General features: G+C 43.8%; 1 protein-coding gene across 2 annotated transcripts in view; it reads left to right on the top strand.

Moving 5' to 3' along the window:
* The first annotated feature begins 6,037 nt into the window (after nucleotides 1-6,037).
* EZR (ezrin) overlaps nucleotides 6,038-22,597 on the top strand; it is a 44,218-nt gene continuing 27,658 nt past the window's right edge. Inside the window, exons 1-2 of one of the 2 annotated variants that reach the window (XM_081945781.1) lie at nucleotides 6,038-6,176; nucleotides 7,609-7,704. In XM_081945781.1, the coding sequence (XP_081801907.1) occupies nucleotides 7,693-7,704 (12 nt within the window). In that variant the 5' untranslated portion in view covers nucleotides 6,038-6,176; nucleotides 7,609-7,692. Of the gene's footprint in view, nucleotides 6,177-6,211; nucleotides 6,241-7,608; nucleotides 7,705-22,597 lie in introns of those variants that run through there. The other variant, XM_081945782.1, reaches the window with a different exon arrangement.

Raw genomic sequence — 22,597 nt, 5'->3', positions numbered from 1 at the left:
CAAAACACTGTGTATAGCACTTACTATTTTTCCCCATGACATTTCCCCACGACATCACCTCTTGGTGAGATAGGTTGGCCTAAGAGTGGTCTATAGAGAAAATGCATTTCAAGGACCACAGGGTCCAAGGGTACCTCTAGATAAAGCTATTTTATGTCATGTCCTAGCCTCAATTACAGAATTTTACCAATGATCTTGACTACTATGGATTTTTCTCCATTTGCACCTAACCAAAGTAGAAATATGTGCTGAACATTTTTTCTGCCATGTCTCCATGAGTTGGATTTCACCTCATTCCATCTTCAACATAGGCTGAATTGTGGTCGTAAGTCGAGGAATATCTGTAAATCAGGACAGTACATATGACACTGGCTCAGAAAAGGTGAAATAACGGCAGAGTACATACTGGCAAGAAGGACAGCAAAGTTCATTCCAGTGTAGTGTTTTGCTGACTCAAAAGTGGGTCAATTACTATTTAATTATGACCCATTAAGTTTGTAACCTCCCATCTACTTGCATTACTCCTTTCCTATTCCAGTATCCTGCACTGACTTTTTATTGGTAACATCAGGAGCCGTTTATTTGAAAGGAGCCTGAGTTTGAGGTTAAAATTTCAGTTATGAGAGTTAAAACTGAACTGACCAAATTTAATTTTAAATATATTGTGGCTTGACATATGCATTCATTATTCGGTAATAATACCAGCACAATGGAGTTTCTATGCCTGCCAAGGCACTATGCGTGAAAGAACGAGTATTAAAGATTTCATGGGGCATTGGAAACCTTGTGTAGAAAAGTTGAAAGGTGTGGAATGTAAAATGAAAAGAACATTGTAGTGAATGTCTAGAAAGGTAAGTAACAGGAGTTTTGTGGCTGCTTGAAAACGATCAGATTGTGCTTTTGTGGGCAAGAATGGACAAAATGGGCAAAAGATAGATAAAGATCCAGTATAGATCTTTAAGTGATTTATAATATATCAGCAGTGATTTGTGATTCCCAATGGGAATCACTAAGCAACTAAAAGAACTTTATAAATTAAGTAGCTCAAAATATTTGGAGGAAACTAATATTTTAAAAGATCTGAGGAGCTTGGATTTGAAACTGGTCATGAAAGTATGGGCTATGTATACATATAGCCTCCCTGAGTCATTGAGAGTAATGTGTCATCCAAGCTTAAATTATTATGGTTGGTCTTACAGTCATTCGGGTGTCATCCAGACTGGATTTGGCATTTTTGTCCCTCTGTCAAGTTCTTCTCCAGGATTTGGGATTATTATTATGGCTGGTCACATAGTTTATGGTTTAGACTGGATTTGGCATTTTTATCCATCTATCAAATATTTCCCATGAATTTGGAGTAGGCAGATGTTGTCTGATGGTGCTATCATCACAGGATGTAAGCTGTTCCAAGTAAAGCTGCCTTTTGCAATTGACCAGTGGTGATTTTTGTCAATGCCAAAGGTGTTCTATGGATTGGATCCAAGAGGCATATTACTATTTGTACTATCTTTACTTTCTTTTGCCACAGTTGTTCTATTTCTATTTGCAGGTCTTTATATTTTATGATTTTTCTCCAGTCTTTCTCTTCTATTCTGCTGTCTCCATATTCTAGTTATTAATGTGGGCCTGCAATGTTCACAAACTCAACAGAGTGGACTTAGTCACAATCCTGGCCCCGTTCTAGAACACAATATCACAATCAAAATGATGGCATCCATACAGAGAGCAGCGAGTAGCATCATTTATCAATATAAGGTGTGATAACTTCCTTCATAATAGACCATACTTTCTACTAATGTAGAATGCATACAGCATTAAAAACTACAACGATCCTTCCACCATTCATCACTTTGCACATCTAAACAGACTGGATGCATTCGCCGAATGTCAGAGTTCTATTAAGAAAAAAACCCAAAGTGGATTCACCAAGCTATTCACTGCTAAACTGGAATATATGAAACCTTAATCCACAATAAAGGTTATCTGATTTAAAGGTTATCAGAGTTATATATTGTCTCTGAACCATAAATATTGTTTCATGGAAATACTTAAGTCCCTACTTGGACATGGATTATTTTATCAGAAAGTCTAGGCCAGGGGTGTCAAACTCAAGGCCAGTGGGGTGCTTACATCTGACCCACGGGGCTACCCTGGAAACAGTGAAGCACCGGCCCACGGTGCCACTGCCAGTGAAAACAGAGCTAGGGAGGGCTGCCTGTGTGTCCCCCCAGAGCTCCATTTTCACTGGCAGAGGGCTGCAGGAGGTTGTCATGGCCAAAAATTGGGCATGGGGGAGCCGCACATGCCCCTCCCGATCTGCGTTTTCACTGGCAGAGGGTTGCAGGAGGCCATTGCAGCCAAAAACAGCTTGGGAGCCCGTTTTTGCTGGCAGAGTGCTCAGGCTGCCATAAGTGTCCCCGACATGAGCGACATCAAGCTGGCCATGCCCACCAGGGCCATGCCCCCCCCGCCTATGAGGGTAAACCCTACCCTGATGCGGTCCTCAATGAAATTGAGTTTGACACCCCTGATCTAGGCATTCTATCTTGCTTTGATCTTTAGTCCTAATTAAACATTACAAGCTGATTCTGAATTGTACTTCCTCTCATTCCATTTATGAAACAAACAAGCAAAGCCATCACAACCAGGATTTCCCTGTCCCTTTCAGCCAAATATTAATGAACTGGAATGTGGAAGCTGAAAGATTTTTTCTCTCTCAGGAAATGTATCTTACATTTGTCTATATATGGAAAATCATGGTTAAATCATTAATAAATTATCTGTGTATTTTGTTCACTTTCCAGAATAAGTAATCCTAGATTTCCCCATATGTGAAATCCTAAAAAAGAAGTGCATGGATGTAAACATTAATCTTTAGTAATGTAAACACCAAAGACACTAATACATGAAACTATATTCATGATTGGACAGGCCAAAGAATCCTCATAATGCCTGGATCAAGGTTTCTCAATTTTGACAACTTTCACATTGTTGGCTGGGGAATTCTGGGATTTGAAGTCATTCATCTTAAAATTGTCAAGGTTGAACTACACTGGCCTAGGTCAATGCAAATTGTACAAGCTCACATTAAAAGCACTATAAAGCTGAGCTCTGTGTATGCCAGAATTCCATCCCCAAATAAGGAGAGAAAATTTTATTTGTAACTATTTTTAGCATCTGTAAGTTGTCCTACAAAACTGTTTTCCGACCAACCAGTATAAAAAAAACATATGGGAGGGGGGTAGCAGCCCCAGTCTCTCTCTTTCTCTCTCACTCTCTGATCCCTTAAATCTAATCTTTCATCCATCTGCTGTTTCCAGGATTTCTTTTTGGTGTGGTTGAAAGAGATCTTACCATTTGTTTTTCCAAATTTGTCAACACTTATTGGCTTCCTGTAAGTATCGTATCTTATGCCCTGTCCCCAAAATATCCTTTCTTACAGCCTGAGACAATTAAAAGCTACAAAAGCATGAACTATAAGGACAGACAACATGTCTTGCCTGTCTAATCTTCTCCTTAGTTATTTTAAAAAGAATTAAAATGAGAAGTCAGCTTATTATTCAATAAGGCCCAAGCATCTAGCACTGATTGCATGTCTCTGCCCCGCCATACAACATGTTAAAATAAAAATGGTGAATCACTGCAGCACTCAGTTTGCCAGGATGAACACACGCCTGCCCCACTCCCCCAAATAAAAAAGCAAAATGAAACAGTACTAAACATCCTATAACGTTAGAAAACATAGAGGAGAACTCCAGCATTTTGCATAAAATTGGTATTTCGTGATTGGCATATCACAACTGTTGTCTGAATGTACAAGCATGTCCATGAGAACCATTTGGTGAAGACACTGATGTAACAAATGTACTCAATGGCCAATGAGTTGTCTACTTCTGTCATGCAATATAAATACGTGCAGTTCAGATATGTGCCATGATATATGTAGACATCTGTGCTGCCTATAACACGATGCTTTAAGTTAGAGCTGGAATTATAAAACTGCTTCAAAGAGTTTGCTGCTCATTCCCTTCTGAGGAATTTTGATTTATGTAGCAAAATAACAATTGGGGGCTATGCATATATAGTATCAAAGAACTTTTCACTGATTTGTCCATTTCTTCTATGAGCCACCACTCTTCCGCTAGGACACTAGATAAAACAAAGAAAAAGAGAGATTATATTAATAAATAACCTATGTCAAAGTAGCCAACCAGCACAGGTAGTAAAGCATTTTGAGATCAGTAACATTGTGTTAGGCCATGGGTTGCTTACTCTGTCATTGTTTCTTCTCCACTAATTATTTACATGTCGAAAATAAATAAGATGTCCACATCAACACACCAATATTACAGCACCATCTGCTTTTAAAAGGTTCTTCCAAAATTCTGGTAAACACTCTGGCTCTCCTTTCTGAGGGCAGAAGTTACAATGTCCTAAGAATTAAAGTTCTAGCTATTGCATACTGTTTTGGGTAGGACTAGAATCAAGGAACAGAATTGTCTTTGGATGAATAGAGCCTGAGTGAGCTTTGCCAAAGCTGACAGCATTAGCAAGATTAAACTCCTGGTGTCAAAAAGTTAAGCAACATCAGACATGGTGAATATTTCTAGACCAAGAAGAAATCTTAGAGCCATAATTAGTTGGGGAATAAAGGTACCACCAAATTACTTTCATAGTGTTGAAACAAACACACACACACACACACACACACACAATTTGGAACTGACCATTAAAGAGCCCAGGTCAAGATTATATCTTGGTCCACGAGTCCAAGTAATAGGAGTATCTTCAATGAATTCCAGATAGGGCTCAGTAGTATCAGGAAATTATTGTTTTTATCTATTGCTGCCCGTGCATATATCATTATAGTGTATATTGTGATGCTGTGCAGATGCCCATGGCTACACTGCTGATCTGGAAATTGGAAAGTCATGAAAATTGGAAAATTGGAAAGTCATGAAAGTCATGTATACAATACAATACAATAGTAGAGTTGGAAGGGACCTTGGAGGTCTAGTCCAACCCCTTGCCTAGGCAGGAAACCCTAAATGTGATAATCATTTCCTCAGTGTTTTAAAATATCACCTGGTGCTTTGTAGCACGTTACTGATGTCTTTGTAAAATCATGGGTATTTTAAAAATCAAACCAAAATCGTTATGAAGGAGACACATATTCATATTCATAAGGGCTAAGTAGTGAAATTTTAAAAAGAGATATGCTACTTTTTCTTCCATCTTTTGCTTCCCTGAGGTTGTGACTTGGCCTTCCTTTTTTTACTGCTCCATTTTTCTCAAGTGATTCATTTTCTGCTTCAGGAAGTTTGAAGATTTCTATAGCCTACACACGTTTGGTCTTGTTTCATTAAATTATTTCATCAATGAACAGGATCAATGGAGTAATATGGACACCCTCACCAGGGTGGCAGTGATAATAATGGTTTGAGTCAGGGATGTCCAACCTTGGTTACTTTTAAGACCTGCAGACTTCAACTCCCAGAAATGATGGCTGGGGAATTCTGGGAGTTGAAATCCACAAGTCCGAAAATGACCAAGGCTGGACACTCCTGGTTTAGCTTTCTCAATCTAAACTTAATAAGTTTCTTTTCTAGGAAGCCAAGACTATTATTACTTCAAGCTGCTTTGTGTCCTGCTTTCCCCAAGAACCTTTTCACTACTTCACCATCACTGTTGCACCTTCCTTCAACAAGGTACAAGCAGCGAAGTAGCTTTTCAGGCTGCATCGCGATTGTGCGTGAGGGTGGACGCCCGAAACGGACCAGATGGGCCTTCTTTTTCCCCCTCAAGACTCTGAAAGTAATTGTCCGGGCGCTTTGCAAATCATAGGACTCGGCCAGGCTTAACACGCCCGCTGCGGGCGTGTTAATTCTTTCTCCTCCGGTTCTCCTTTCCTCGGGTTGACAACCATCTGGGAGGTCGCTGCAAGGCTTAGCACGTTCCCGGCTGGGTTTCCACCAGCACGTTGGCTTGAGGGGCTTCGGCAGCAAAGCGAGCGACCGGCCGCGCTCGCCCTCTCGACACCGTCAGCCATATTGACGCGGCCAGCCGGGGAGGGCCCGGGAAAGGCACGCCCAGAGAAAGAGCCAAAGCCGCTGGGAGTAGCCGCGCCGCAGTAAAAGCCGCTCGACCCACTTGAAGAGAGAGGACGCGCCGACGAGGTAAGGCCGCCCAGCGAACCTTTTCTCCGCAGGTTGCCTTGCGTTGGCGGGAAAGGAAAAACAGGTGGGGCCCCTCGAAGGATCCGAAACAGTTTCGGGAAGCTCTCGCCTCCGAGGCGGGAAAGGAGGAAGAAGGGCCGGCGGGGGTGACGGGGACGGATAAGGTTTTGGTCACAGGTGCCCCGGCGGGGGATTCCCACGCTGCGCTTCTCTCTCAGAGGGAATTTGGGCTTTTCTTTCGGGGCGGGATTTGCGCATTCTTTTTTTCCCCTCAGCCTCCTTCGGAGTTTGGGACAAACTTCGCGCTGGGCTTCCCGAAAGTTTGCGGAAGGGAGAAGTCCCTCCCTCCGCGTCCCACGGAGTTGAAGGAAACTTCTACCCCAGGAAGCGTGCGAAAGATTTTGCGCTTCCTGGAATCTGGATTTTCCACGACGGTTTTTTTTCCCCTCGCGCGAAAAGCCCCCCCTTGATTTAGGATGACCCACCCCCACCCCCTTCGGCGTGGGTGGCGTTGCGCTCCTCTTCGGGTCGGTTTTGTAAGACCGCGTTTACGGACGGTGAATAAGCGAGCATTTCATCTGGCTACTGAAATGGAAGAACTGAGCTACTGAAAAGAGTTGATCTCTCCCCTTTTCGCGTGCAGGAGTGGGAAAAAATAGAAAATCCGCTCTTCCCTGTACGTGAACGTGAAGGTGGCGCTACCAGTACAAAAGAAGGACGTTTGTGTCCTTTGGGGGGGGGGGGTTGAACGAAAGGGTCTCCTTCCCCCCCCCCCAAAAAAACCATTGAGTCGCTGAAAAAAACTGCGGGTTACATCGGACCTACAATATCAGAAAATGTCCTCTTCCCTGTTTATAGTAGTCTTGAAGGGCACCAGAGAACAACTACCGATCCTCCCCCATCCTCCCCAGAGTTAAGATCGAATCCTCCGTGTGTTTGAGTCCTATGTGGAATGGGCGCCTGCAGTTTGCTTATTGGGGAATAGTCCTAATCAGATTGCAGCCATTGTCTTCTAAAGGGAGCCGACTTTGAGAAATACGAGTATCAACTAGTGGCCTGAGAGGCTTAGCACAAGTTTTCCTTCCGAGGGGTTTCGTTGATTCTCTTGTTGCTGGGATACTGGCTTTAGATACCACCCCGAGACAGTCTCTCTCTCTCTCTCCCTCTCTCTCTCTCTCTCTTTCTCAAGAATCTTGAAATTATAGCTGCTCTTATGGGTGTGGCTGGCAAAATGACCTTCTCGACTTACAATTGGACTCTTTTTTTTTTCCTACTGGGTGAGGCTGCTGGTTCTGTTTCTTTGTAAAGTGGTGGTGTGTTACTAAGTAATTATTGGTCATGAGTGAATCATTTTTGCTTACTTAACCTGCCTAAAGCTCCTTAACTATGTCATGTGTCTTGAGTTGGTCTTCCTTGTAACCCATTCTACCAGATCTCCTGGAAGCAAAGAGGATATCCATAAACTGCTGTATGAATATTTGGTCTTGGATCAACAGGAAAACCTCAGGAACCAAACATGCCGAAGCCGGTAAGTAAAAACAAAGAGCTTTACTTTGTTTTATGATGTTTGTTCCATTAAAGTTCCCTTTAGTATGAGTTGCAGAAATTATCATTTATAAATCTGCACTTACATGTAAGATGTTCTTTAGGGGCCTTTTGAGTCTAAAAATGCAAAGAATTTTATAATCTTTGATTAAAATTTAATTAAATTATACTATTAATTGTGGGTTTTTATCTTCTGATTGGGAATCCATTCCATTTTAATTGCAGTAAACCTTCTTAACATTGTAAAACAACCCTGAACTGACAGGCATAAAATTGTCATCATAGAAAAAAAACTGCAGTTTTTTTACTGGCAAGAAATCTAGGGGGAAAGAGAAATATTTGGATGGCATATTGTAGAATATGAAACTAAATAGATTAAACTATACAGATGCAATCACTTTTTATATAAATCTGACACATTTTGTGCTTGTATATTGTCTGGCTAGATTTTGATGGTCCTAAGTAAAACTAACAGCACTAATGTTGTATGAGATCTAAATTTCTCTTGCGTTGTTATTAATGTGGAAAGAACTGATTGAGGCTCTGACAAGTGATATGGAGGTTAAAAAAAAAGTTACAGTTTCGGATTCTTAAGGATTTTGATAATAATAACTAGCCGTTCCTACACTGCTTTCTGCAATGCTTTGATACAGGAAAAGGGAGTGGCACACTTTCGGCTTTTCTATTGATCTCTTCCCTCAACTTCCAATTCCTTGAGTATGACTGTTAGCACCATTTTGCAGACTGAACTTGAAGAATATGTTCCTTATTTCTCCACTCAATTTTCTTCATGCTCTTATTCAGCCAATGTGATTTGTTTAATATTTTAGTTTATTAGAACATGAATATTACCATCTATGATTGTCTATGTATGGACTGCTTATTGCAATTGTAATAAAACATTGTTGTCCTAGACTTGCATTGGCTTCCTGTTGTCTGTTGAAATGTAAAGATAAATAAGGACACCATACCATATAATTATCCTGAATTCTGCATAGCTTTTATGCATGCTCAAGTCTTGCAGATAGATTGTGTTCCTTTAATTCATCATATGAATGTAAATTTCTTAAGAAAATTAAAGTTGGATCCTTTAAAAAGAGGTTGATGTGAAGGAAGACTACTGTTTCAAGATAAGAAATTGAGAAATTCTGTAAGACATTTCATGTGTTTTATCAGTTTCTTATGTGATTCTTCTCTCTATTGGAATGCTTTTCCTTTTGTCTTTGGTGAGGTTGATGATGTTATATTGTTTATTCTTTGGACCCAAGATTGCAGATATTGATTATGCAAGAATGGATTCCTATGAAAAAATCTGGACTTTGCTTTCTCTCTCCAACACCCTGTTGCACTAATTCACACTAATTGCATCTGGCATGCTCCTTCCTAAGTATCGGTATTCTATCTAGCATGCTCCTTCCTAAGTATCGGTGGCATTAGCTATTGTTCTTTAGTGATTGACAGGAGAGAAGAACCTTTGTGCCTTTGACCATGTTTTTCTCTGTTTATTTGGGCAACAGGGAGTATTGGTGGGGGAGACCCACCTTTTCCCCAAAATTAAATTTAAAGACTTACCTTGAGCTCCCTAAATGACATCAAGTAATTCAGCATACCCTTATGAAGGCTTCAACTATTCAAGTGTTTCTTTTCAGCCCAGTAATATGTACAGGAACACCTCTTCTTGCATGAAATGTCCTTCATTTTTTTCTAGAAATTTGTCTCATTTAATAGCATTTGCTGAATAGCTGCACTTTGAATTCTAGCTTAGTCAGAAAACCTAAAGCAATTAGTAACTTTTTTTATTTAAAAATTGTATCCACTTGCTTTCATGGATGAAAAGTAGAAAGTAATATGTGCAAAATAGTCTGTTCCATGTCTAGTACACTATAAGCCATTTCTTGTCCTGAAAGATTAACTTCCGTAAGGTTGCCAGACTAACCCAGGAATGGCTGGATTGTCATAGAACAAGTATGGAACATTCTGCAAATTCCTCAGAAGTTTGATCTCCAGAGCAGAATGTTTTGAGCAGTCCTACTACATGCATGACCATAATGGAGTCTGCCCATCACAGTCATAAGTCACATATAGTCTTAAAACGAGTTGGTCACATGACCAACCCAATTTTATGTCCTTTTTGTAATGGCCATTACATTAAGACGGCAACTATAAAGTGGTCAGTGTGGTCATTTAAGCAAATGCCGCAGTAGTTAAATTCTTTGCAATGGGCATAGTTTTCCCAAAAGAATGGAAGTGCCGCTTTTCAGAGAAACGGTTGTAAAATGTGGTCATGTGACTGCAGGACACTGCAAATGACTGTAAGTGTGGCTGTGATGCCAAGACCCAAAAGTACCACTGCGGAGACAGCCATTGAACTTTAAATCCATGTCATAAGTAGCCCCACGTTAGAAGATCCTGCATAATTTCAAATGGTCTCAAGTCAAAGACAACCTGTAAAAAACTCCAGAAGGCAGGTTCCTCACATTTCTCGGTTGTAAACTTTTTTTTATAGACACATAGATTAACAGGAGTGGTTGCTGTAGTTCCCCCTATGACCTTGGACTGTGCATTTGCACTGAATGGCTGCTGTTCTGAATTACTTTTCCACAAGTCACATGGAAACCAAGAATGTGCTTCTCCAGCACATTGGTATCTAAAAAGCTGTTTAATAATGAACTTGGAATTCAGAAAGATGGCAGAGTTCATTAGCTTCACAAAAGTAGGTTCCTTCCAAGAAGATATTGCAATATTTGTCTGTGTGGTTAAGGCTAGAGGAGCTGTTATTGCGCAAACACGATATCTTGCTGTGCAATGGATTGCTGAAAAGTTCTATTAACTTTCCACAGAATGCATATTCATCTTTTGCAATGACAGGGTCAGGGCCGGAGAGCCAGGGGTCCATAGTTACTGTTATTCCAGTCAACTGGTTTAGAGAGATGCTCAAATATCGTACTGCTCAAACTGCGGTTCTCATTATCCTATTCTGGGATTATGACAACCTTTGCTCTCTATGACAAATCTACAGAACGCTCTCTTCTTACTAGGCTTCAGTTTTCTATGGCCGCATTAAATGTAATGGGAAGTTTAAAAAGCAAAGAAAAAGATATATTAGACCATCAGAGAACTAGAGTTCCAATGATACAAGGTTTATTCGTGAATATTAGTTGCTTTTTAAGAATCACCGTGAAACATTTACTTCTGACAAGCACACTAGTTATGTAACTCTGAAAACCTATTAGCTATATTTGTATTGGCAAACAAAAAGGCCAGCACAACTCATGGAGGGGAAAGGACCTGACTGATACCTTAAAAATAATCATGGGCCACAAAGGAACACCTGGTGCATTGATCCGCCGTTCAATGGCCCAGTCAATGAAGCCTAGAGGCATTGCAGGTGCTCAGCAGCTTGTCTTTTGGGGCAGAGATGGCAGCAGATTCTTCTGGCAGCAACAATGTTTAGTGGCAGGGACTCTTTAAAAAAACACCAGCGAGTCACAGAAGGCTGTTAGGAAGACCATAGTATGTGCAGGCCTGTAATACAGTATACTAAATAGACTTGGTAATGTTAAGAAAATCATGCCCACTCCGAAGCTTTGGAAGACTAGAAAAGTTGGGGTAAAAGAGTCTGATCTTAGGGGCAATTTGCTAGTGCAATTGCTACTTTTGCATTTCATTTGCAAGCTTGAAATGGATGCAGAGATACAGCTCTTTTACCTAAAAGATAAAATAGCTAATTACTAGGGTGAAGATATAATGGTTCTGTGTGTTCTTTACAGCTCATAACATATCTGTTATAGGGTTTTTTGTAGGTACAGCATAGATCCGCAGGTTCAGTAAGATGGGCCTATGGAGATCGTAATAATTAAAGCTATGACTTGAGAAAAAGGAAGATAAAGATGCTTTCACCAGTGCTGCTTTTTGTGTTTCCACAAAAGAAGGAAATTTTATAGATAGTTTGCAAGTTAGCACCTTAACTTTGAGAGTCAAAAAAAGTAAGTTGCTAAGTTTTTTTATATTTTATTTTTTAGAAGGCCTGAGGATTCCATTTGTCTTTTCTTCCTTTTTTTCAATCTTTATCAATTTTCTTCGAGTTCTAATTTTATTCCCGAGTCTAAAGTATTCAGTATGCTTTATTTCTTAAGCAGTCTTCTACGAATCTTTATTTGCATATTACACAAGGTAATCTAGTTAGCAAAGGGATCTTTTCTGAAATTGTAGTTTAGAAATTATGGATTATCAGTTAGAAAGTTAACGTGATACTGAGCAAACCATGGTTTTAAAAGACCACACAACATAGGAAGCCAACCAACATACCCAAGTTATGACATTATCCTTAAGATCATTAGTATTGAAAACAAAACTAACATTGCCACTTCTGTAATACTGCGGTCTACTTGCAGCAATGATTAGGAGTATTATATAGAGTTCTGATTGTTAAATCTTTATGAGTATTGTGCATCTGGATAAAAGTTACAAAGAAAAAACAAATTTACCAAGCAATTGAAATAAGTCCTCTCTAGGTAAAATTGTAACTCATGATGTTGATATCACTTAGCCTAGGAATGAAATGCTGCAGGAAGTAAAACTAACTTGAGAATACCAAAAACTCAACACTGAGCTACATATATTCTTCACCATGGGAAAAGTTTAACACGTGGATTTTATTTATTTAGTCGGTGGGAGTGATAAGGGTCATAAGATAAAACTCCTTAAAATTATTCATGTTGTGGTTAAAGTGGTTAGAGAGGTTTGTTTTCTCAAAATAGTATAAATGGAACCTGCTTAAGGTTTTTTCATAAGGCTGAATTATTGACAAACAGAGGTACTTAAGACAGCATATAGTTAACTTTCTCTATGAACATATTCTTTATAAATCTTTAGTTGATCATTGTGAGAAATCATTGTGAGAAATAGGTTACTGGATTAGATAGATCTTATTATTTATTGAAATATAATAAGTAGACGTTATTTTCCTAGCCTGAAATGTGAACTAGGAGTAATTTATTTTGATGTCTTTTACATCCGTAATTCAAGTTAATGTTGAATTCAGTATCTTTATTAGTACTTTCTCAAGTTCAGTTGCTGTACCTTTAAATATTCTCCTGCTGTTTTCTGCTGCCACCCTATATTTCCATTGCTCCTTCACCTCTCGATCCTGAATAGTCTGCACTGATAAAAAGAAACTGCCCTCCTCTACAGTCAGAGGCTTTCTACACTTCTCAATCAAGCAGCATAAAGTGGTACAGTGAATTTGCTAATCAGGCTCTGTGATAGGGTTCTGTTTCAATATGACCTCCTGGACTTTATGTCTAAGTTACACAAGAATGTTCTGTAGGCTGAGGAAAAGTTCCTTCATCTAATCAACAAAAGCTGCTTACAGTATGTTCTTAACTGTGCCCGAGTTAGATTTGTCACCTGACATTTAGAAAAAAAGTTTTTTCCAGTCTTTCTCCCCCCACACACACACCTTTCTGCTGCTAATTAATGTTAGGAAGCCGAAATGCTGACGTGTTTCTGAAATGTATTGTAAAAGGAGACAAAAGGCACTGATTTTTTATATTACGAATGTGAGGATAGTACTAAGATTTGTAAGCATGGCTGTCCAGGCTCAGCTTTCTACCTAACTAGTAATTAAGCAGCTCTTTGACAGGATAATTAGAAAAGGAAAAGAACCATCATAGGGGATTACCCTGTTTTAAACATATTAGTCACCTACTAGTTTCAGTAGAAAGAAGATGGGGATCATTTAGCTTTTTCCTCCAGTTCTGTGGTTCCTATCTAGTACTTAGCTAGGTGACCTAGGATTAGACCTGCTATTGCACGTGAACCTAACCATTACAAATTGTCCTAAACACCCTACAGTCTTTTTAGATTGTCCTAAGGAATACAGGCATCTTAGATACACAGCAAGATGTCTGAAACAGGCATCTGTTTTTCTTAAGAGAGAGAACCTTTGGAATACAAAGTGCATATATCCCATTGATCTATTTTTGTAAGTTGAAGAGTGGCTTACCTACGGCAGCAGGCCTCCACTCTGCAAAAATAAACACTTACTCTTGAGCTTATTTTTTCCTGAATTGCTCTGTAAGCCATCCTATGATGCTATGAGCCTATTGGTGGCGCAGTGGTTAGAATGCAGTATTGCAGGCTGACTCTGCTGACTGCCAGCAGTTTGATCCTGAGTGGTTCAAGGTTGGCTCAGCCTTCCATCCTTCCAAGGTTGGTAAAATGAGGACCCAGATTGTTGGGGGCAATGGGCTGACTCTGTAAACCGCTTAGAGAGGGCTGGAAAGCTCTGTGAAGTGGTATATAAGTCTAAGTGCTATTGCTATTATGTAGCTATATTACATCATGAAGGGTAAGATTCTTAATGCATCTGTCAAGCCCGAATTTGACATATGTGTACAACATCCTTGTGCTAGTCATTCAGTGGTGGGTTGCAGGCGGTACGCCCCAGTACAGGGGTACCGGAGGGAGCACTGGGTACCATTCTAGTATGGTGCTCCGGAGGGCCCACCCGCCCGAAATCCTTACCTGTCCTTTAAGCATCTAGCACATATGGCACCTGCGCAACACTCTGCCAAGCAACTGGAGCGTTGCGGAGGAATCACAGATGGGTACAACACATGCACGTGCTGTGCGTGTGTGCCGTGATCAGATATATTCAATACATTGAATAGCTCTAAATTTGGTCTTAAGAGCAAAAAGCTAGATTTAAAAGTAATTAATTGGTGACAAAAATTAGACCTATGTATGATCATTACATGGTTTTCCTATTTTTTTTCAAGAATTGCAAACTATTATTTTGTCTTTCTTCTAGGAATGGAAGATATTATATTATACGGAGAAGTGGGATGGCGGAAGTTTCCACACGCTTCTGTAACATCGAATTTGCATTCTTTATGAATTATGCAAATTAGGGAATGTGTGTGACCTTTTGTTTTGCACAAATTATTTTGCTAATTGACGATGTAACAAGAACTCTTATGCTTTGTTTAAATACAGCTACTTAAAATTTTTGAGTTTCAATTGATATCAGGAATACACCGTAAGAGAAAGCAGCTTTACCTAAAATATATGAAAGCTGAGTTTTTTAGTCGAGAAACACAAAATAATGATATTCAAAAGATTACAAGGATTTTAAAAATTTCTATGGAATTGTGGTTTGCATTCAATCCTATTTATATCCTTAGATGTTGGGCGATAATTGAATTGCAGATAAAAGAGAAACAGGAAAGGGATAATTTTTTTTTCATAAGAATGTAGAAAAGGCTTTTTTTTCTCTTGCTTTGTTTTTGGAACTGGTGCTGGAGCATGATTACATTGTTATAGATCAGCCATGTGTATCTTTATGTGCATGTAAGTTACTATTGCTTTGAAATAAACAGCAAGTTAGAATGGGATAGGAAAGCTTATTAATCAATCTTGTTGCAACAGTAGCTGCCCAACTTAAATTGTAGTGCCTTACTAATTCAGCAAATCTAAGTGGAACTAAGGGCTAAACTACAGAAATTATAAAACTTCAGACAATTATTAATAGTAACAATTGTTTCATTAGATTGAATGGTTAATTAATTCCAGTTTAAATTAACATTATATTAAGGTCAATTTTTTAAAATTCTCATACCACTAGCAAAGTCCAGATTTCTTTCTGGATCAGGCCCTCTAGCATTTGACTCATAACTAATTGGTTCTTGATTGATACCATAAATGAGACATATTTAAAAATATCAACATATTTCTTAAAACATTATTTTGGTCACACATAAATCATAACTTCAGCCTCAAACCTATCCTGATATACCTTACCCCTGAGTATTAAAATTGCATTGTTAGGATAGGTAGAAGAAAATCACCAAATGTACCTGGAAGAGAAGGGAGGGGAGAGGAAATTTCTCACAATTGATGTTCATGCAGGTAAATATAATCCTAAGCACTTTCTAAAGCAGCGGTGTCAAAAGGTGTGGCCCATGTACTGGCCACGCCCACATCCAGTTTAGCAAAGGGGGGGGAAAGTCGCGATAAGTCACATGATGATGTGGCAATGCAAGTTTGACACCCTTCTTCTAAAGGAACACTATAAAAGTTACTTGGGCTGGTTATTGCGCTAGTAAGCAAAACTTGATGTTAACATTTTTATATTATTTGTATTGTGTCCAGGCAGATGACGTCAGGGAGTTCCCTCCGACTGCCGGCATCTGCGCTAGCAACAGCCAGGTCGCGTCTGATTGGCTAAGACGCGACCTGGCTGAGAGCGGGGAAACTCTGGCTTGGGGATTGGCTGGTTCGTCTGACAGCTTCGTATAAATAGCTGTCAGACGAACCCTGCATTGATTCTCTCCTGTATTCTGTATAAACTGTTGTGTTCAATAAAGTCTGTTGGATTCTCCTCACGACTCCGCTCGCCTTCCGTGCATATTTAACACTGGCGACGAAGGTGGGATCCAGCCGCTAACCCACCAAGTGTTCCATCTTGGCACTATCGCACCGGCGACCCGTTCCTGGCCGACCTAGCTCGTTCCAGAGGAGACCATGTCGGCAATGCCAACCTTCGTTCCGTTTGGCTGCGACGGCGAGACTTGGGAAGCGTTCATGGAGCGCTTCGAGTGCTACCTAATAGCTAACGGCCGTCGCGATGTTCCAGACGACGAGAAGTGCAGTTTCTTCTTGAGCTGCTGCGGCACGCCAATGTTTAGTGCCGCTCGCTCATTAGCCGCCCCACGGCCAGTCCATTCTCTGGACTGGGCTACTTTAACCGAGCGTCTTCAGCGCCATTACGCCCCCACTCCATCCTGGGTGGCGAGGCACTACGCTTTCCGGCGTTGTGTCCAGAAGCCGGAGGAGTCGGTGAGCCAGTTCCTCCAGTCGCTTCGCACCGCGGCGATGAGGTGCGAATTCGCCGACCTCGATCGCAACCTCACGGAGCAATTCGTCAGCGGCGTAAAAGATCTGCGCCTTCGCCGGTGGCTCCTGTCACAAGCGGACATCACGCTGACCGGGGCCATCGAGCAGGCAAGGGCGGCTGAACTCTCCGACGAGTCAATGGCGGAGATGTTCAACCTGCCGCCCCCACCAGGCCGCACCTGCCTGGTGGACGAACTAGTTCCCTTGCCTAATGACTATCCTGAGGAGGGAGCGGTGGCGCGCATTGGCCAGTCCGCTAGAAGACGCGTCCCTCAGCGAGCCCGGGAAGCTGTGGCCGTTTGCCTTGGCTGCGGAGGCAACCACGACCGTTCGGGTTGCCCCTTTAAAGCCGCAGTTTGCCGCCGCTGCCTCAAGAAGGGACATTTGGCCCAGGTCTGCCGAGCTCAGCTTCCCTTGCCACCGCGATCAGAGGACGTCCCGACCACAGCCGCCGTTAAACAGCGACCTGGAGGCCGGGCTGGACGACAGCAGCAGCAGCAGCAGCAGCAGCTTTCGCGCGGAGGCTGCTACGCCGTGGACGCTGACTTCCACGCCAACCCCGCAGAGTTGGCCTACCACACGGGTGCAGGTGCGGAGCGCATCAAGGCGTCGGTCCTCATTGAGGGCTCCCCCTGCACCATGGAGGTGGACTCGGGGTCATCCCGATCCCTTTTGTCGTGGGCAGAGTTCTCCCGCCTCTGTCCAGGCATCTCGAAGACCCAGCTCTCCTCCCCAGACGCAACCCTACGGGACTACCAGGGGACTCTAATTCCTACCCTGGGTTGTCACCTGGTGCGGGTGGAATACGGGGACTATTCGGGGTGCCTTCCCCTGCTAGTGGTGGAGAAGCCTTTGCCGGCCCTCCTGGGCCTTGACTGGTTCCCGGCACTTGGCCTGTCAGTGCACGGGGTTAGACAAGTGGTGGCCATGCCTCCCGACGTGGCCGACGTCCTTGCCAGATTTTCTGATGTGTTTGATGGGCAGCTGGGGGCGTATAAGGGCACGCCCATCTCCTTGAACCTAGACCCCCCAGGTTGCCCCCATTAGGCTGAAGGCCCGTAGGGTGCCCTTCGCCTTGAGGGCAAAGGTTGATGCGGAACTCGACAAGCTCGTCGCGCAGGGTGTCTTGGAGCCGGTGGATTACTCCAAGTGGGAGACCCCTTTGGTCATCCCAGTTAAGGCGGATGGGTCCATTCGCCTCTGCGCCGACTTTAAATCCACCATCAACCTTGCCCTCCAGGCGAACCCCTATCCAGTTCCGGTAGTGCAGCACTTGCTCCACTCTTTGGGGCAGGGCTGTATCTTTGCGAAGCTGGATATGGCGCAGGCCTACCAGCAGCTCCCGGTGGATGACGAGGCGGCGGCTGCGCAGACCATCGTCACCCACCGTGGAGCTTTCCGTTGCCGCCGCTTGCAATTCGGCGTTTCCGTAGCCCCGGGGATCTTCCAGAGCCTTATGGAGCGGCTGCTCCATGGGCTCCCTGGCGTGGTTCCGTACTTCGATGACGTCCTGATCGCCGCTAGCAGCCGATCGGGCCTCATCGAAGTACTAGTGAAGGTCCTCGAGCGTTTCAGGGGCTCGGGCTTAAAATTAAAGCGCAGCAAATGCTCATTTGCTGTGCCCCGGGTTGATTTCCTGGGCTTCACGATTGACGCCCAAGGAATTCACCCCACCCCTTCAAAGGTTGCAGCCATCAGGAACGCCCCCACGCCTGCCTCCAAGACGGAGCTGCAGGCGTTCCTTGGCTTGCTTAACTTCTACGCGCCTTTCCTGCCGCATAAGGCGTCACTAGCCGAGCCGCTGCATCGGTTGCTCGACCGATCGGCAGCCTGGCGCTGGGGCAGCCGCGAAGCGCATGCGTTCGCGGCTGTCAAAGACTTGCTGACGTCAGAGGCAGTCCTCGTTCAGTATTCGGACAAGCTGCCTTTGACTCTTGCTTGTGACGCCTCCCCCGTGGGTTTGGGGGCGGTTCTGAGCCATGTGCTGCCCAATGGCTCAGAGGCCCCCATAGCCTTTTATTCCCAGACACTGACTTCTGCTGAACGCAATTACAGCCAGATCGACAAGGAGGCTCTGGCTGCAGTGTCAGGGATTAAAAGGTTTCATGATTACCTCTATGGTCGGCACTTTACTTTGTTCACCGACCATAAGCCACTCCTTGGGCTTTTGGCAGGTAACAAGCCGACCCCTCCCATCCTTTCACCGCGCATGACCAGGTGGACAGAGTTCCTAGCTGCATACAGCTATACTCTGCTCTACCGCCCGGGCAAGCATATAGGGCACGCTGATGCCCTCAGCCGCTACCCCCTGCCCGTTGCTGACCCCCCGACAGTGCCTTGCCTGTCGGTCTTGGCCATAGCAGATTTGGCTCTGCCACTCTCTTCCGGAGAGGTGGCCTCAAAGTCTAGGGCTGACCCTGACCTGTCCCAGGTCATCCTTTGGGTCCAAAGGGGCTGGCCTGAGGGTCCGGTGCCAGAGCACCTTCGTCCCTTCAAGGCCAGGCAGCTGGAGCTGGCACTTCACAGTGGGTGCCTCCTGTGGGGTGACAGGGTGGTTATTCCACCCAGCCTGCGCCATCAGGTGCTGTCTCGCCTTCATGAGGGCCACCCGGGCATAGTGCGCATGAAATGCCTGGCGCGCAGCTATGTCTGGTGGCCTCACATTGATGACGAGATAGCCGCCTGGGTGGCCGGCTGCTCCCCCTGCCAGCATTCCCGTGCGGCGCCACCGGCAGCCGCTCCTCGGGAATGGGAATTGCCCCGAGGGCCTTGGTCCCGCCTCCACGTAGACTTCGCGGGTCCCTTCAGAGGCCAGGCCTTCATGGTGGTGGTGGATGCATATTCGCGCTGGGTGGAGCTCATCCTCATGAGGTCCACCACAGCTGAGGCCACGATCAGGGAACTGACTAGGCTTTTCACCACCCATGGCGTGCCGGACGTCATTGTCTCTGATAACGGGCCTCAGTTTGCATCCACCGCGTTCCAGCTGTTCTTGGCCTCTCAGGGCATCCGCCATGCCCCAGTCGCCCCATACCATCCGGCTAGTAATGGCCGGGCGGAACGGGCGGTCCGCTCAGCCAAGGAGGCGTTAGGCAGGATGGATGGGGCAGACTGGCCATCAAGGGTGGCTGCTTACCTATTGGTACAGCATGCCACTCCTTGCCCCCTCACCGGGAAGTCTCCAGCTGAGCTGCTGATGGGCTGGCGCCTGCGGACCACCTTGGATAGGTTGCACCCACTCTATTCAAGTGAACAGCCTGGCAACCTGGGGCCCCCTTCCCGATCTTTCCTTCTGGGCGACTCTGTTTGGGCTCAGGCATTCTCAGGGGCGGTTAGGTGGGTGCCTGCCACCATCTCCACCATAACCGGCCCCTGTTCTTACAGGGTCCAGCTACCTGATGGGACCGAATGGCTGCGGCACCTGGATCAATTGAGGCGCCCCCTGCCCTGCAACAGCGACAACACCCCCGCAAGGTCGACCATCGACGTCACTGCGCCTGAGCCCTCCAACGTTCCGTTCCCTGGTGCCCTTCCACCAGAATTGAATCGCCCGGTCCAGCTGCCCAGGGCCTTCCCGTCCTCGGACGCCGCCTCCCGGCCGTCCAGTGTTGAGGGTGGGCCGCCCATTAGGCGTCAGCCTCCCGGTTTCCAAATGGCCTTCCCCGAGTCAGGCCAGGCCTACCAAGAACTGCCCTGCTCAAGCCCGCCTTCGGCCGCGCCCCCTTGGCCCTGCCTACCTGGGCCTTGTCGTCCTCCGTCTGGGGTGGGCCTCCAAGATGGCGCCCGGAGCTCCACTCCCTTGCGGGAGGAGCTTCGACGGACACCACCTCCCTCTCCGGCGCCTCCTGTCGAACTGAGGCGTTCTGGGCGGGTCCGACGCCGTCCAGACTATTTACGTGACTACGTTTGTGCGTCACCTGCACATGCGCAGTCACTGGGGGGGAAGGAGTATTGTGTCCAGGCAGATGACGTCAGGGAGTTCCCTCCGACTGCCGGCATCTGCGCTAGCAACAGCCAGGTCGCGTCTGATTGGCTAAGACGCGACCTGGCTGAGAGCGGGGAAACTCTGGCTTGGGGATTGGCTGGTTCGTCTGACAGCTTCGTATAAATAGCTGTCAGACGAACCCTGCATTGATTCTCTCCTGTATTCTGTATAAACTGTTGTGTTCAATAAAGTCTGTTGGATTCTCCTCACGACTCCGCTCGCCTTCCGTGCATATTTAACAATTTGTGTTCCATTACATTTTATATTTTAAGATATGTCAGCACATTAAGAAAATCTTAGGAAAATATATCCAGTGGAAAGTTTAGGAAAAACTGAACAGTTGGTGGTGTTAGCACAAAGAAATATAGGTGTTCTGGGTTGTATGTAAATTGTGTTTGAAAATCATGCTACATTATTGTCTCAAATATTCCGTTTCTAGCAAATCCAATTTAAAACAAAATTTTCATTAGTATACTTAACCCTATCTTCTCAACATGCAACTCTGTCCCTCCATATCTCCTACTTTCTTGTTATAGTTATCTTTTTAATCAATATTTAATCTTCTACCTGTATTTAGGCTTCTCCTGGGCTAATAAACCAGATGGTATACTTTGGATTTAACATGTGGACATGGTGGCTTATATACCATTTTGTGCTTGCTCTGTGTGTGTGTATGTGTGTGTGTGTGTTTGTCTATATGCATACACACACATATTATGACATTCTGTATATACACACACATACACAATATACGCATAGTGTGTTTGTAAGCTAAATTGCTATGGTTTGTGTAGTGCAATATGTCAAGATTAATACTATTTGCAGCATGTCAGTTCAAAAATAAACTGGACTTCACTGTGACCCAGCCATCTTTTTGCTGGTTTCAGGAAGAAGGCTTTATTCTTTGAATTCAGAGCAGAGAAGGGAGGGGGACCTTTGGGATAAAGTGTGATATTTTAAACATGATCTTTAACTTGTATAATAACACAAATTATGTTTCTGGAAACATGAGCACTCATGAAAAGACAGTTTGTTGTTTTTCTTTGAGTGTCACCCCAAAAATGAACTGCTTTGGTCCATTTCCAGTATTTAGCAGATACAGAGATTGCTTCCTTTCTTGCTGCAAAGACAAGTGTGTAAGCTTTTGGAACTTAGAACTATTGAGGCTGAGCAACTGTTTTGTACCATCATCATTATTAAACAAACTTAAGTGCCGATTTGCATACAGCTGTTAAAACAATGCAATCTGCTTGGGTAGACATTTGCTACAACTGCTGCTTTTCTCTTTGTCCTTTTCAGGGTCTCAAACATGAATCATTTGTCACCCTAATTGGGCAGTGATAATCCAATCAGTGTAAATATATGCAGCATAATTCAGCCACAATTGCTTTAATTGCTTATATTCTGTGGTGAGTCCCGCAACCTGCTTCGCCCAGGTTTAGCCCTACTTTGTGAACCAAGGCCCAATAACCGAAAGAGACTTCCATCCTCTTTCCAAAACTGTGCAGCATACACCCAAACTTTGTCCCAAAGAATTGGAGGATTAACTAATGAAGATAATTTATTCCTGCATAAGGATGTGATGTTGGATGTCGCTCATTATCTGAAACAGGGCAGTGTCAACAACAATTAAAAAAAATTGGGAGACTCTTTAAGAACGCCTCTGTCCTATCCTTTTCAAAATGGCACAAATGCTACCGCTGCCACTTACTATAAGCAAGTGGAATAATAAATGCAGGAATGAATTGAGGCATATAAAGACTTTGCTGAGAGGAAGTAGAAAGCTTGAGAGCAGCTTTCAGAAAAAAAAGAACTGCTTCTTTTAGACGCTGACCCAATAGGAAATTTAAAGACAGAGAAATAAAAATACATTTTTAATTGCATTATGGACATTATTGTGTAATATTTTAAATACATCCTTAAGCCAATCTTCCACAATCTGTTGCCTCGCCTTACAGATATTTCGGTCCAATTCTTATAATTAACAGTTTTT

This window comes from Natrix helvetica (genome assembly GCF_964273705.1).
Source record: "Natrix helvetica genome assembly, chromosome: 2".
Lineage (NCBI taxonomy): Eukaryota > Metazoa > Chordata > Lepidosauria > Squamata > Natricidae > Natrix > Natrix helvetica.
Note: the sequence above shows the minus strand (reverse complement) of the source record. Positions and strands in the feature narration are given on the sequence as shown.